This window comes from Protopterus annectens, chromosome 3.part0 (assembly GCF_019279795.1).
Source record: "Protopterus annectens isolate FY-2018-M chromosome 3.part0, PAN1.0, whole genome shotgun sequence".
NCBI classification, from domain to species: Eukaryota; Metazoa; Chordata; order Ceratodontiformes; family Protopteridae; genus Protopterus; species Protopterus annectens.
In genome coordinates this window covers 879,045,165-879,060,216 of record NC_056731.1, presented here as the reverse complement: position 1 = coordinate 879,060,216, position 15,052 = coordinate 879,045,165, and the positions used below count along the sequence as shown (strand labels likewise).

At 43.6% G+C, this 15,052-nt stretch overlaps 1 protein-coding gene across 1 annotated transcript in view; it reads left to right on the top strand.

The window, feature by feature from the left end:
- The window catches only part of SCLT1 (sodium channel and clathrin linker 1), a 780,532-nt gene that overhangs the window by 492,832 nt on the left and 272,648 nt on the right, over window positions 1-15,052 (top strand). Inside the window, exon 12 of the mRNA XM_044065718.1 lies at window positions 456-652. Within this exon, the coding sequence (XP_043921653.1) occupies window positions 456-652 (197 nt within the window). The remainder of the gene's footprint in view (window positions 1-455; window positions 653-15,052) is intronic.

Below are 15,052 nucleotides of genomic sequence, written 5' to 3'. Positions count from 1 at the left end.
TTGGAAGTCTTATAGGCAGATACAAAATACATGTAGTACTCATAAGCTGGAACAGAGCAAAACCGATGTACTTTTTGAAGGGGTCTTAAATGGCTTGTGCAAATAATTCCACTGCACAGCACAAGGCATAATTCCAGACACATTTTGCTCCTTTTCACAATTCCCAGTGTGCATCAAACACCAGCTTTTGGTTATTCTACAGCTCAGTGATGTTTCCATGCAGTTAATGTGCTGTGGTTCATCAGCTTGTAAGGTTGATGTGATATTTTTGTTGAATGATATTTGGTAGCTTGTATTGTGATGAGATGGTGTAGACCCAAACATACTCACATTTTTGATTTATATGCTTTGGCCAGAAGGCCTGTGCTGAAAAGCTTTTATGTAAAGAGTGGAAGAAATACATGCTGTACGAAGTGAGCATTAGTCTTGTTTATGTCTACATTTCTCTTAAGCAGGTAACTACAATGGAACATGAGCATTCTTTGAAGGAGCATGGTCTTGAAGCACGACTTAGAGAAATAGAAAATAGTAACCAGAGCTCTGTTGAAGAACTGCGGCGTCTACTTATGGCTCAGCAGAAAGCAACAAGTAAATGGAGAGATGAGGCAAAAAAAATTACAGAAGGTTTTGAAGCAAAACTCAACTCCCTGAAGTAAGTGTAGTTCTGTGTTGCTGTTCAGGTTAACATTTGTATCAGGATTTTCACAAAGCAGCATTGTACACTTGCATTGATTCCAAGTTTGGGTACAGGTTGCATCATATTGATTGCATTAAAAGTCTGAACTAATGTTTTAAAAAGACTGTTTTAGTGCTTTTTTTAGGTATCTTTATTCTCTGTGGCTTATGTTGAATCACCATGACCTCTAGGTGTGAATGAAACTTGATTTGAGTGATCCCTGATTAAGGAATTTTTGCTTACTAGATGAAAACAGTAGTACAATATAATCAGATTTTAATTGTCAAGCATGTATGTCTGCATCCATAATTCTGTGTGCATCGTCTGTAAATAGTTCTAACAGTCTTTTTTTTTTTTTTTTTTAACTTGTAACATATTTTCATTTAATAATTTCTCAGTGTATCAGCAACACAGAGAGAGAGAGAGAGTAGAAGAGGTTAATAATTACAGCTGTGGGGACTGTGATAACATTCAGTTACCGCAAAAGAATCTGTAGGTCACTCAAGCTCTGTGACATGCAGGAAGAAAGTCCCGAGTACAACCCAGATGACACAAGTTCAGTTAGCAATTGGAGCACTGAAAGAGACCGGCAGTATAGGGGTAGGAAGGAGTGGCAAACACCAGCTTACCTACCCTAGGATGAGGAAGTAGTGGTCTAGTGGCTGTTTTGGCATATGTAAGCAGAGTCTTGCAGGTGAAACCATCAGTATCCAGAGACATGGACTTGGCCTCCCAAGCTGCTGATAGTAGCTCTAAATTATCGTTTAGGTGGGAGCACTGACATGCAGGGGGAGGGCATAGTGTAGTCACTCACAGAGGCATCACCCAACAAGGAATTGGGTTAATGCCTTCACCAAAAAAAAAACCTTAATGGCTACCTGAATGATGACCTCCATAATCAGCTCTTGCCCTACAGGGAAATAATGGATTGATTGATCTTGGAGGACTGATGATCAGCAAGCAGTGGAAGGGATAAAGACAATGTTTAAAAAAAGGAATCTGTAGGGCAGAATCAGTGGTGGAGTTCTGTTATGCTTGAGATATGCTTATTACATTATATGAGACGAGAAAACAGTAAACTGTTCAGTAAATGAAGATTTAGCATACATAGTTGAAAGAGAAATGTGAAGACTAAGATGAGTTTGTGGTCCTCATTTGCTGTTGTAGTTATGACTGCTAATTTTCAGCTTCATTCACCTCTTTTGTTGCATCATGTGTTAGGGTCACACACCGTGGTCTGTTGCTGTCACGGAGAAGGCATTCTTCCTAATCCTATGCTGCCTTTTTATATATTTGTTTTCTGACTGCAAAATTTAATCATCTGCTGCCAGGAGTGCCTCTTCATCTATTACTAATCCCCCTCAACCATCTTTCACTCTTCCTCAAACCGGGAACACCAGCCATGTTAGGATATGGGCCACCAGCCTGGAATTACAGCTGATGGAGAACAAGTTGTTTCATCCTTCTCCTTGGAGAAGATATGATGAGGTAATGTCCTGTTGCAGTATCATTTGCTCTTGCTGTAGTGATTTGATCCCCTACTGGTATTCCCTGAGGTGCAGGATACGACATAATGTGCACACATGCACAACTCTATACATGATGTGTTGACATTTATTCTGCCCCTCCTAAGTATCCATATATGTGTGGCCCTGTATTATCCCCTGTCCATAGATCAGTGCTAGAGACACCAACACACTGCCCTTAAGATATTCAAACAAAATTATCAGCTGCTCAAGCCTACCCCCCATCTAACACTCTAACTTCTTGGATTGGTAGTTTAACCCAGGTTCCTAGTGATGTGCTGTCTTCCACTATTACTGTACATGCTTTATGTACTCCCACTAGTTTATCTGGATATTAAGTAAGCTGGTAAAAAGAACCTGGTGGTATAACAGATGGACACTTTTGCTCAGGATTCTTCTGTTTCAGCTTTAGGGTAGTGAGTCTTCAGTCTTAGAGAAGGAAAATGTAAGCAAAGTTTGCCTTAAAAATCTTTTGGGAAGCTCAGGAGAGAAAAAGTGCACTCAGTTTTGCAGTAACTACTACTCTGTAGGGTTGTCTTCCAAGCAGTGTGGGGATAATGCTGGGTTCATAGGTTAATACTCAGCTTACGGGAGCCATCAAGAAGTTTAGCCACATTACCCTTGTAGTGACAAGAGTAGACTAGTTACCTCTGGGCAGATCATTAAAATTAATACCAGGCATGAATTTGTGGTTACACATCCAGTTATTGAGGTTGGTTTTTATGGTAGTCAGGGAAGTACTTGCTTGATGTGCAGGAGTCGTCTATTCCCAATGTGGAGTAGGCATGGGTAAGAAACCTGTTAGGTTAGAACATATTAATATTACCACAAAGGTGAATACCTTTGGATTTGGTGTTTATTGGCTGTTCTGTGAAGGTGAAGAAGACTAAAAAGCACAGGTTCCTTCGTAGAATGAAACCCTAAGCAATGGTTGCCTCTCAAGGCTCTTTAAGAGATTGATTAGGAGAAGAATAACATCCTTTCACCTAGATGAGATGTTCAGTTCACTGACTGTGATGTCCTTCAAGGATACATCTGCAGTCACTACAAAAATTTGTCCCTGTCCGGCCCAGGCCCGGCCCGGTCGGCAGTTAGAGTCTGGCTGTAGGCGGCTGAGTGTCGCCCCACTTCACCCGGCGTCATAGCTGCAGTTCTTCGGTATAATAAAGGCAGCTCAGGCTTCTTCCTCTTTTCTTCTTTGCTTCTAAAGGCAGCAGAAGCGCCCAAAGCAAGCGCTGTTCGCTCACTACCGAATACTCGGTCAGATCCAGAGATTACTACTACGAATACATTACCCCATTGGGGACTCCTTCGCTACGCCAGGGCGGAATTACCTCAAAACTTTAGCCGAAAACAAATAATAACTACAGCTTAAAGATTACTTGTTCTCAAAGATTTACCTCCTTTATAGCACAGCCTGCCCGCGGCAGCTTGTTTAGCCTGTGCCTCTTTCAACAATTTTAGGACGGTTGGGCGGGCGTCGGTCGGAGTGCTGCTACAGTTTTTTCGCTTAGATTTTACATTGCGTGCACTAATGCTCCGACTTCTCAAGTTTAAAGGAATTAAAAGAAAAGAAAGACACTTCCTTACTCCGCGGTTTCATGCGGCCGAACCCGAAAACTAAACGAGTATAAATCTCCTCAAAATGCCGGTTTTGGCAAATTTTTGTCAATGGTTCAATACTACCGAGGCCCCTTCTACTCCCCTTGAGTCCTGCTCTGAAATTCAGCCTGCTGAACTGGTTTCCTGCTATAATTCGACAGGATGCTTCGGATGTTTCAACCCCTTTTGGATGTTTCCGCCTGCCTTTGGGTGCTGCTAGGCGCCACGCAGCCATGTCCATAAAGGCCTTTGCCAAAACTTTCTCAAAACCCTTCTGTAGGGCCCCCCTCTGTCAACCCCCTCTCCAATTCCCAAAGCAGTAACCCTCTGAGGATCTCTCTTCTCTAAGGGGATCCCAATAAGGGCCAAGATCCATCCTCACAGCCTCTCTCAAACTCCTCCAGAAGCAGAGCCCCTCAGGCATGTCCTAGATAGATCCCAGATGATTAGATACAGAATCTGAGCATACATCCAGAGATGATGATTCTGCTTTTCTTGCCTGCTAGAGAAATCGACCTTCTTTTTCTATCCTTCTTCTGCCTCTTCCAGGAGGGAATTTTGAAATGGGCGATTCATTCATGAGCAATTCAAGCAATTTCAATTTTCTCAGATTCAAGACCTAGGCTTTAGACCCTTTATAGGTACTTAGCTATACCTCCGCCTTATACCTACTTAGATGTCTTTTGCCTGTTGCTCATGCCCTGATATGATGCCCTGATGCTTGCCTCCTGCCCTGCTAAGCCCGATGGAATTCGACTGCTCGATCACCACATACAAGGCCTCACAGGCCCTTTCTTTTAGATCTCTTTATCCCAAGGTCCAGCAGCTCTCCGGCCTCAGTTAAAAAGGCTCTTCCTTCTGAAGGGTTCCAGACCTCCAGAGATGGGGCCTTCCTTAGGACTGAACTGCTACTCCTCTAAGCTACAGAACTCAGGCAGTTATCCAGCTATGAGACCTATGAAAGTTTTATGTGATATCAGTTTTAAGAGGGACAATACTGATTTGTTAAGTCAAGAAATTCATGTTGAATGCCAACCATAATGCAGCTTGTTGTTAAAAACCATTAAAATGTGGCTATGATTAATTAAGGCTTCTTTAAAAATCAGCCATGAACATGTGGGGAGGTTGCAAGAAGAGCATCCATGGTGGAAGAACAGATACTTACGGGATCATGTTAGCAGAAATGGTTTTGGATAAATGTCTGGATGGATAAGTTTTATTTGGTTGGTTAGATCCTTGGGTACTGTTCAAAAGGGAAGAGAGTAGAAATGCTGTACAAACAAGGAAAAGAAGATTTCTTACAGGTTTTCCAGCCAAGAGCTGAAAGCCACAGAATTAGTCAAAATCAGACTCTCCAGCAGAGAAATTCTGGCAGTCAGAGTGGCAACAGAGCACAAGGCAGAAAAGGAGAAGGAACCAGTAAGGAGGCCAATACAGAACCATACTAGACAGGGGACAAGCCTGACAGCGCAAACTAGACAACTGCACAAGGACAATCACAGTGACTTGTTCTGACCCATCATTACCCCAGAACAAATAGCAGACACCCTTAGGCAAAAAAAAACAGCCTTATTCAAAAAAAGTGGCACTACACATCAGAGAACTAAGGATTTTGCAAAAACTATACTAAGGCTACATTTATAACTTCCCATACTTACCAGGAAAAAACCATGGACTGCACCAATCAAAAAATCAAAAAGACAGAAGAAATAAATCAATCAAAGATGAGAATCAAATGCCATGTGGAAAAGGTGGAAGGTCAAATAAGGGATTTTATCTAAACTTAAAGGTCCAGAATATGGAGAGAAAGAAAAAGCCTAAGATAGAATAAAGCCCTAGGGCATAGAAACACATTCATCAAAAACATTCAACATTGTCATGCTGCTGGCCTACATTCACTTCTTCCTGGGGATCTTCTTTATCAACCCTAGAAATTGCTGCACCCTAGATCATACCAAGAGGCACCCAATACTACCACCACCACCAAGAAGATACCTCAGATTTCTTGCCCTTTGCAGGCATTACTCTTTCCTGTATCTCAGCATTGCCCTGCTTTGGCTTATCAGCTCGCAGAATCAGCAGGGCATCGTGTCAGCATCAGTAATCGCCACTGCAGGCTTCAATATATCCAATATTGGGCTGACCTGGACGCTGCAGGACAAGCAAAACAAGCAACAAAACAAGCTAACAGATCATTACAAAGTCAGGCCGCAAAATATAAAGAAATCAAGAAATCAAATGGATGCTGGCAGTCAAACTAGCAATCCAGAATTTCAGACCATTCCTCCAAAGAAGGGCAGTTGATGAGAACAGACAAACAACACAGTCATGTGGTACATCAACAAACAGGGAGCACTCATTCATCACCCCTCTATGATGGATGGCACTGGTATGGAATTATGGCTCAAGGCTACAACAACAACATACAGCAATTTTTTGCAAAAAAAAAAAAAAAGACATATTGCTTGATTATTAAGCAGACACTACGATGCTATGCTGCTATGCTGGACGGACATCTTCAAGGATCACACAAAAGAAATGGGGACTGCCACAAATAGACCTATTACCATCCCCAATCCACCCACCAGCTCAAAAATTCTGCTGAAACGCACTCACCTGCTTGCTTGGAGGTGGACTCTCTATCCTTCAGTTGGAAAGGCCTGACAGCATGACAGCATATGCATTCCCACCTTCACCTCTTCCTTTGAAAATCAAGAGGGTGTTGTTGGATCATTTTTTACTTACTCTTACTGTCTTTGTGCAGTACTGCAAGTTAAGTTAGGGTTGTGGCATGGCAAACAGAGTCTATATTAGAACGTCGAAATTTCATTATTTTGAAAGTTCTAACATCGACCCCTATTCAGCGAATGCTGAAAATAGCGAAATGACAGATAACCAAATTTTTTCCTAGGGAAAGAATTTGGTTGTCCGTTTCTGTCGTTTCACTATTTTCAGTGCTGTGGTGGAAAGTTATGGGTCGGGTTCAGGTAAGTGTGCGTTTGGGCGTGGGTTAGGTGAGTTAGGGTTAGGGCGTGAGGGAGGTATGTGTGCGATTGTGTGGACGTGAGGGTTAGGGCGGGTTAGGTGAGTTAGGGCGCGGGTGAGGTGAGTGTGCGATAGTGACGGACCTTAGGGTTAGGGTTAAGATAAGTGGATAGTTAGTGGTGTTTGTACAGTTTAGTGTAGGGTTAGCTGCGATATTTTGGGTGTATGTATTTTTGTTTGTTTGGTGTGCTTGTGTTGTGTGTATGTGTTTTGGAACAGCAAATGTTTTCCGTAGGAAATAATTCCCTGTTCCGAATGTCCAATGTTGTCAGCGTTCGCTGAATAGGGGTCAATGTTAGAACATTCAAAATAATGAAATGTCGATGTTCTAATAAAAACCCAGAAAACCATGTATGTTGAAGTATACTCCTTTAGAATAATTTCTTTTTTGCAGTGAAATGTACTAGAATTTAATTTTAAAAAATGGCATATTTTCATTGTTTTAATTTAAGTTATACATTTTGTTAAATGTCTTTTTTAGAATTCCTAGCTGGTTGGATTTTTTTTTCCTTACTTAACTTTGTCATTCAAGAGATTTGAGGAGGTTGTTTCAGTAATGAAAAGGCATGCTATAGAGAGGCATGTACTTAGGTTTAAGTGGAGAGAGAAAAGAAAGTCACAACATGGATTACGAGTGTTGAGTGTTTTTATGTTCTTTTTGCCCCCTTGCTTGTTAACCATTAAGACTCTCTAAGCTAGACTTGAGTTACTTTGTTCCTCCATGGTGAAGAGTCCTGAGAACCATGGATGAGAGCCATCGAAAGGGGCAGCCATGAGGTTTGCTTGTGATGTTCATGTTTCACTGTTGCAGTCATCACCTGTTTGTTATCCCTGCTGTGGTAGCCCTCGGCCAGCCCGAACACCAGAGTCAGTGTTTTTCTGCGTCAGCTGCTGTTGCTTGCTGCCTGATGTCAGGTCATCAGTGCTATAAAGGAAGGCAGCCAATGCCATTACATCAGACTTTCTTGACGTGGAGCCCGTAGCAGAAGCAGTTTGCAAGTGTGCCGGTCAGTCACTACCAGAGTTTGAATTACAGCTGAAAATGTCTAAAGCTAGGTACCCCATTAAAGATCCTTTTTTCTTGCACTAACCAATGTCCAAAAAAGTTAACTGTCTCGCATGTGGAAAGCAAATACCACATCGAGACTTCCATTCATACTGCATCTTTTGTTTAGACCCGGACCACGACGTCCCCCTGTTGACAGTTCTGTGCCCTCTTTAACGTGCGAACCATTTGTTGTAGAGTGCTTATTGTAGCCAGGTATTTTCATCTTCAGTCTTTGCATTCCGAAATGATGTCCCTCAGCCAACAATCTGTAGACATTCCAAAAAACGTAAGGATAAAGATGGAGACAGACCACACAAGGCTAAACCTTCTGATGACTCTACCGCTAAGCAGGTCATCAGTTCTCCAGAATTCGGTGAGGTGCCTTCACAGCTCCTGATGCCTGATCCAATACCTTCGCAGGCCTCTACTGAGACCCTTTCGGAGTCCGGTATGCCACAGAAATCTTCTTCATCTTCTGAGCCTTTGGTTGTCTCTGCCGTGGTTGGGTCCGGAGCCACGACGCAGACACTGGCTTTCGAGGAGGTTTTTTCGCACTACTGAATCTAGACAAAAAATGTCTTCTCCTCCAACTACCGTTTCTCTCAGACCAATGGATTCTCTTATTCCTAGAACCAAGGCCACTCCCAGGAAAACTACCTCTAGTCACCATTTCACTCCTGCTCCACCACCCCAAGCTCAAATGCTTAAAATTGCGGAGGATCTTATCATCCTTATCAGGGGTAGTCAGGCCACACCTTCTAAAAGGAAAAGATATCTTTCTCCTGAAATACTGACAGAGCAGGATTCTGAGGAATCTGATTATTCAGATTTTGAAGAGGAACAACAACCTCTGACTGCTTATGAGGATTCAGATGCAGAGGAATCCATTCCTTCTGCCTCCTGACCAGAAGATCTTTCCTTTGGGGAAACACTTCACACCCTCAGGGAACATTTCCACTGGGAATCCCAGGACTTCTCTCAGTCTAAGAAAAGGCTAAGAGAGTTTCTAGACCTGCCCCAGCACAGACCCTTGGCCATCCCTCCAATCTTAGAGGTGGTTGATGATGTCTTCCATGAATCCAGCTCAACTCCTGATGCCCTCTCACCTGCTCCCAGAAAACCTGACCGGTATTACAGAGTACTGGATTCTCACAAATACTTGTACAGAAATCCTGCTGCAGACCCGGATGTCATTACACAGTCAACAAAAGGAGCCAAGGCTAGTTTTTAAAGAATCCTATTCATTCTGACAAGGACTCCAGAGCTCTGGACAGATGGGGTAAAAAAGTATACATCTCTGCAACCTTAGCTATCAGAGCACTCAACTGTCAGTTACACATGTTAAAATATCAACAACACACTTTGGAACTATTAAAACAAAAGATTTCAACCTTTTCTGCCTGTGCCAGTTCGAAAGAGTTAGCAGATTTACTGCACTCTACTTGTCAAGTGGCTAAACACTCATTACACTGTGGATATGATGCCCTAGAACCTCAAGCAGGGCAGCAGTGTCAGGATCTGTCATTAGGAGACATGCATGGTTAAAGGAACAACCTCTCCGTGATCATGTCAAATCTAAATTACTTGATGCACCCTTGGATAAGGACTGCTTGTTTGGAGTAAAAGCAGAAGAGATGCTTCAAAATATGGAAGACAAAGCAGAATATATGCAAGCAGTAAAAGATTTCCTTCAGGTACAGCCTCCTAGGTTATGCAGGAATTTTTCCCTTAAAACATTGGTCCTTTCCTGCACCTAGTGGGCAGGGGCAAGGTAAGCTCCGCAGGGACAGACCACCCAGACTCCTATCCCAGGGACAGCAGAGAACCTAACAGTGGACCATTTCCACTTCAAAGGCAGGGAGTTCTAAGCCATCCCTCTATGGCAAAAACTCTCAATGACTCTCCCTTCCCCCTCTGCCCTCTTTTCACTCACCCAAAACTAGGAGGAAGGTTCTTCCTCTGCAAAGAAAATTGGCTTTCTGTAACAAAGGACCATGGGGTCTTAAAGATCATTTTTCAGGGATACAAATTCTCCTTCAACGAACTCCCAATTCTAAGAGGGTACCCAGACTTACCTCCAAATCAGTGGGCAGAGGCATTGAAACAAGTCCAAACTCTCATATCCCAAGGGGCAGTAGAACCTGTCTCCTCAGATCAAACAGGTAATGGCTTTTGTTCCAGACTATTCCTTGTTCTCAGAAAAGAGGGCACTTGGCCTCCCATCCCGGATCTATCCATTCTGAACACCTTCCTGGTGGTCCCCAAATTCAGAATGCTAACTTTGCAGGAGCTGCTGCCTATGCTGACAAAAACTGCCTGGTTAGTTACCCTAGATCTAAAAGATTCCTACCTCTACATCCCAAAAATGGAATCCTGCAGGAAATTCCTTCACTTCAGAGCAGGCTCACAAAACTTTCAGTTCTCTGCGCTACCCTTTGGCTTATCTACTGCTCCCAGTGTATTCACCAAATGCTTAGCCCCGACCATAGCCTTTTGCAGACAGAAAAATATACAAATTTACCCTTATTTGGACGACTGCCTCATTCAGGCAGTCTGCAAGGAAAAGCTCCTCTAGGACCTCCTCTTTGTCAGAACCCTCTTACCCTCCTTAGGGTACACCATCAATGAGAAGAAATCAATGCAAACACCCTCCAGGAAGATCATTTTCTTGGGAGCACTGCTGGGCACAGCATCCCAAATGGCCTTCCTATCCTCAGAAAAACAGAGCTTCCTGCCTCTCTGTTTTACCCAGCTGGCTTCCAGACGTCACCTCACTGCGAGGAAGTTCCTGCAAGCCTTGGGATACATGGCATCTTGCATCTTTCAAATTCCTCTGACCAGGCTTCACATGAGAAGACTTCAGTGGTACCTAAAGAATGTTTTGTGTCAGCACTCTCAACCTCTAGAGACCTCTCTCCCTCTGATCCACTATATAAGGGCCGAGTTTCTCTGGTGGGCAGGGGCCTGTGCTCAGAACAAGGGTCTTTCCTACACCGTCTGCCAAACCGGGCAGACCATTACCACAAATGCCTTAGACATAGCTTGGGGTGCTCACCTAGAAGGCATGTGCACCCAAGGTCTTTGGGATGCCCAGCACCTTCCCTTACACATCAACCAGAAGGAAATTATGGTTGTACAAAAGGCTCTGATATCCTTCAAACCCCATCTCAAGCCAGGGGTTCTCCTTATCAAAATAGACAACACCACAGTAATGTGGTACATCAGCAAACAGAGAGGGACCTAATCTTACCCTCTGTGCAGACTAGCCGTGAACCTCTGGCTGACAGCCTCTTCCATGGGACTACACCTGGTAGCCCAATACCTACCTGAGATCAACAAACACCCTGGCAGACTACTTAAGCAGAAATTTACTGGACCCTCACAAATGAAAGCTCCACAGAAAAATCTTTTTACAAATCACTCAGGAGTGGGGGACTCTGGAGGTGGATCTCTTTGCTTCGTATCTCAACCATCAGCAGAAAAAAATCTGTACCAGGGAGTATCACCACCTAGCGTGGAAGGTGGATGCCTTGACTTTCCCCTGGAACACCCTCTTTGTGTACGCATTCCCTCCTCTGCCTCTTATTCCAAAGGTACTGATCAAAATAAGGGAGGAGAGACCAAAGGCCATCCTCATTACTCTAGATTGGCCCAGACAGCATTGGTACCCCTTACTGCACAGCCTGACCTTAAAGCCTCCCAGACAGCTTCCCCTGATCTCAGACCTCTTAACTCAGGTGGGAGGGAAATGCTGCATCCAGACTTGCAGACTCCCAAACTATCAGCATGGCTAATACTCTAAAGGCAAACAAGGGTCTATATCACATCAGCGAACACTGATATATCGAACTTCAAAATCCGAAAGCTGAAAACAGCGAAGGAAAGGATCAGTGAATTTTTTCCCAGGGGAAAAAATTTGCTGGGCCATTCTCCAGACTTTGCTGTTTTTCCAGATTGGCCCAGACAACATTAGTACCCCTTACTGCGCAGCCTGACCTTACAGCCTCCCAGGTAGCTTTCCCTGATCTCAGACCTCCTAACTCAGATGGGGGGGGAAATGCTGCACCCAGACTTGCAGACTCTCAAAATATCAGCATGGCTAATACTCTAAAGGCAAACATGGGTCTGTATCACATCAGTGAATGCTAAAAATAGCGAACGCTGGTATATTGAACTTCAAACTCCAAAAGCTGAAAACAGCGAAGGAAACGGATCAGCAAATTTTTTCCCAGGGAAAAAAAATTGCCTGGGCGTTCTCCAGACTTTGCTGTTTTCTCCACTGTGGTGCAATCTCGGAGTTGGTATATTTAAGTTGGGGGGTGTGGGGGATGAAGAATTTTGACTATATATTTTACTTTTTTTTTTATCAGCAAATTTTTTCCCTGGGAAAAAATTTGCTGATCCGTTCCTTTGCTGTTTTCAGATTTCGGACATTTGAGTTCAACATAACAGCGTTCGTTATTTTTAGCGTTCGCTGTTGTGATATAGACCCATCAAACAGTTCCTAGACATTATCACAGAGGCCAGAAGGCCCAGCACCAGAAAATCTTACACAGGAAAATGGAAATTATTCTGCTCCTGGAGCCAGTCCAGAGGGGGGAATACCTCACAACCTTCCATCCTTCTTATCCTGGACTACCTAGCGAAGCTACTTAATAGTGGCCTCTCCTTCTCCTCTATCAAAGTCCACACACTAGCCATTTCAGCTCATTTTGATTCAGAACAGCCCCTGTTCTCCCATCCTTTGATTAAATAATTCCTCAGAGGGGCTTCTAATATCAGACCTCCCAGAAGGCCACCCACTCCAGCTTGGGACCTGAATTATGTTTTGGAAAAACTAACTTTACCATTCTTTGAACCTTCTGCTTCAGCAGAACTAAAATATCTCTCTTGAAAGACTGTTTTTCTCCTAGCTATCACCTCAGCCAGAAGGGTTTCAGAACTTTAGGCACTGATGGCCGTTGAGCCCTTCATCATCTTCCATGCAGACAGGGTCTCCCTGAGGACTAATCCCCCCTTTATGCCCAAGGTGGTATCTAATGCAACTCTCAACCAGGCCATTCATCTACCCACCTTCTTTCCTAACCCTCAAAACAAGGGGGAAAGAATTATGCGCTCACTAGATGTGCACAGACAGCTCAGATACTATCTGGGCCATAATAGACCCCTCAGGAATACAGACCAACTGCTTGTCAGCTTTGCCCCAGGGGCAGAGGGGAAGCCCATTTACAAACAAACCATTTCCAAATGGATACAAATGGATATCACACTGTATCCATTTCTGATGCACATTGCATGGGAAACCCCTCCCCCCACCTTAGTCTATTCCAACCCATTCCACTAAGGCAGCCTCCACTTCTACAATATTCCTCAGTGGAGTTCCCACCAAGGACATCCTGAAAGCTGCCACCTGGACTTCTGTCCATACCTTTACCAAGCATTACCACCTACCTCTATTTTCTAAGGCTAGGGCAGGGTTTGCCTCTGCAGTTCTGCAGGGCATGCTGACCCATTCCTAGGTCTCTTACTAATCCTACCACCCCTCTCCTCAGCTTTGGGAATCCTCCCACAGGTTATGACTGCAACAGTAAAACACAAAGAACATAGTACAGTTGTGTACACTTGCCATAAATGTAGATGTTCGAGTGTATTCACTGTTGCAGTCCTGGTTTCCCACCCTCCTTCCCCCTTATATCCTCTTTCTTTACGGAGACATATGTTTCTAATGGTGCTTTTAGCCACCAGGACCACTTTACTATAGTTACTTGGGCCTCTGACTGGTTAGGGCAAGACAAACTGATGTAATGCCGTCGGCTGCCTTCCTTTATAGCACTGACAACCTGACATCAGGCAGGAAGCGACCAGCAGCCAGTGCAGAAAAACATTGACATTGGTATTCGGGCCGGCCAAGGGCTACCACAGCAAGGATAACCCACAGGTGATGACTGCAACAGTGAATATACTCGAACATCTACATTTATGGTAAGTGTACACAACTGTACTTTCTCACCAGTATACTGGCTGTGAGGAAATTTGAATGGGCCTAACTCCATCTCCTGGGTGGGTGGATAAGCTACCCTGCGTCACTGCAGTAACTCATAGTACCCTTCCCCGGCAAGTACACACTTCTGTGCTCTCAATACCACCAAACAGTGGCATGGTAGGCTGAAAGCCCACCTTTGGGGTGCCTATGCAGCACTGCCCCTCTTCTGAGGTATAGTGGTGGCATGTGTCCTGATGCACACTGCCCCTCCCCACCCCTGATGGGCACGCCTATCTTCTACTGCTAGCTCTGCCTAGAAATTGAGCCTGTAATCTGACTCTGGTCAACTGGGTCATAGTCAAGGTTGTATCCCTGTGTGCCACTGGAGATGGCAAGTTCAAAGTGTTTATCTTGTGAAGATAAACAAGGATATTAAATACTTGCAGGTCATCCTGCTTCTGTCTCGGGAGGTACCATTTGAGTCGAAGTGTATTTCTAACTTGTTTATGTGAAAAGTATCTGCATTAGAACATCCACTCAGAAGGTGGCAGTTTATTTTTCTTATTCTAATGTGCACATTTTATGCATCTAAATCTGAAACTGCCCTTCAGGAAAGAAGTGCTGAACTCTGTTACATCTCTTCTTGCAAAAGTGGTATGTGCCTGTCTTTTTATAACAACAAAAACTAAAAGACTCATAGTTAGAAGTCGGAAGTGGCTTCTAATATGCCTAAAGGTGGAGATGTTTTAGTGGACTCATAGGCTTGATTCCTTAATGCATACTTTCATTGTTCTAGTGGATTTTATGAATGCCTGCTACTTATTTTCTCTTAGAAAACAGAAAAAGAGTTTTTAATGCAGAGAAAGGTGATGGACTTGGATGGAAAATTATGGAATTCATTGAAACAGTCTAATAAAATTGCTAAAATATCTATAAAATGAATTTGACTTGCTGATCTATTTAAATAGTGTGACAGAACCTCTTACTGTGAGGCAACAATGCTAACCGCTGCACCACTGTGTCGCTCAAAGATGCCATATATGATTCTTGGAATCACCTGGAATCTGCACCCGTAGCTTCCAAGAAAGCATACTATGTCCAGGCACATTCCTTTTTAGACTGTACTGGATGACGTTGTCTTCACTTTAGGGTAAGCTTAGGCATCTAATCTT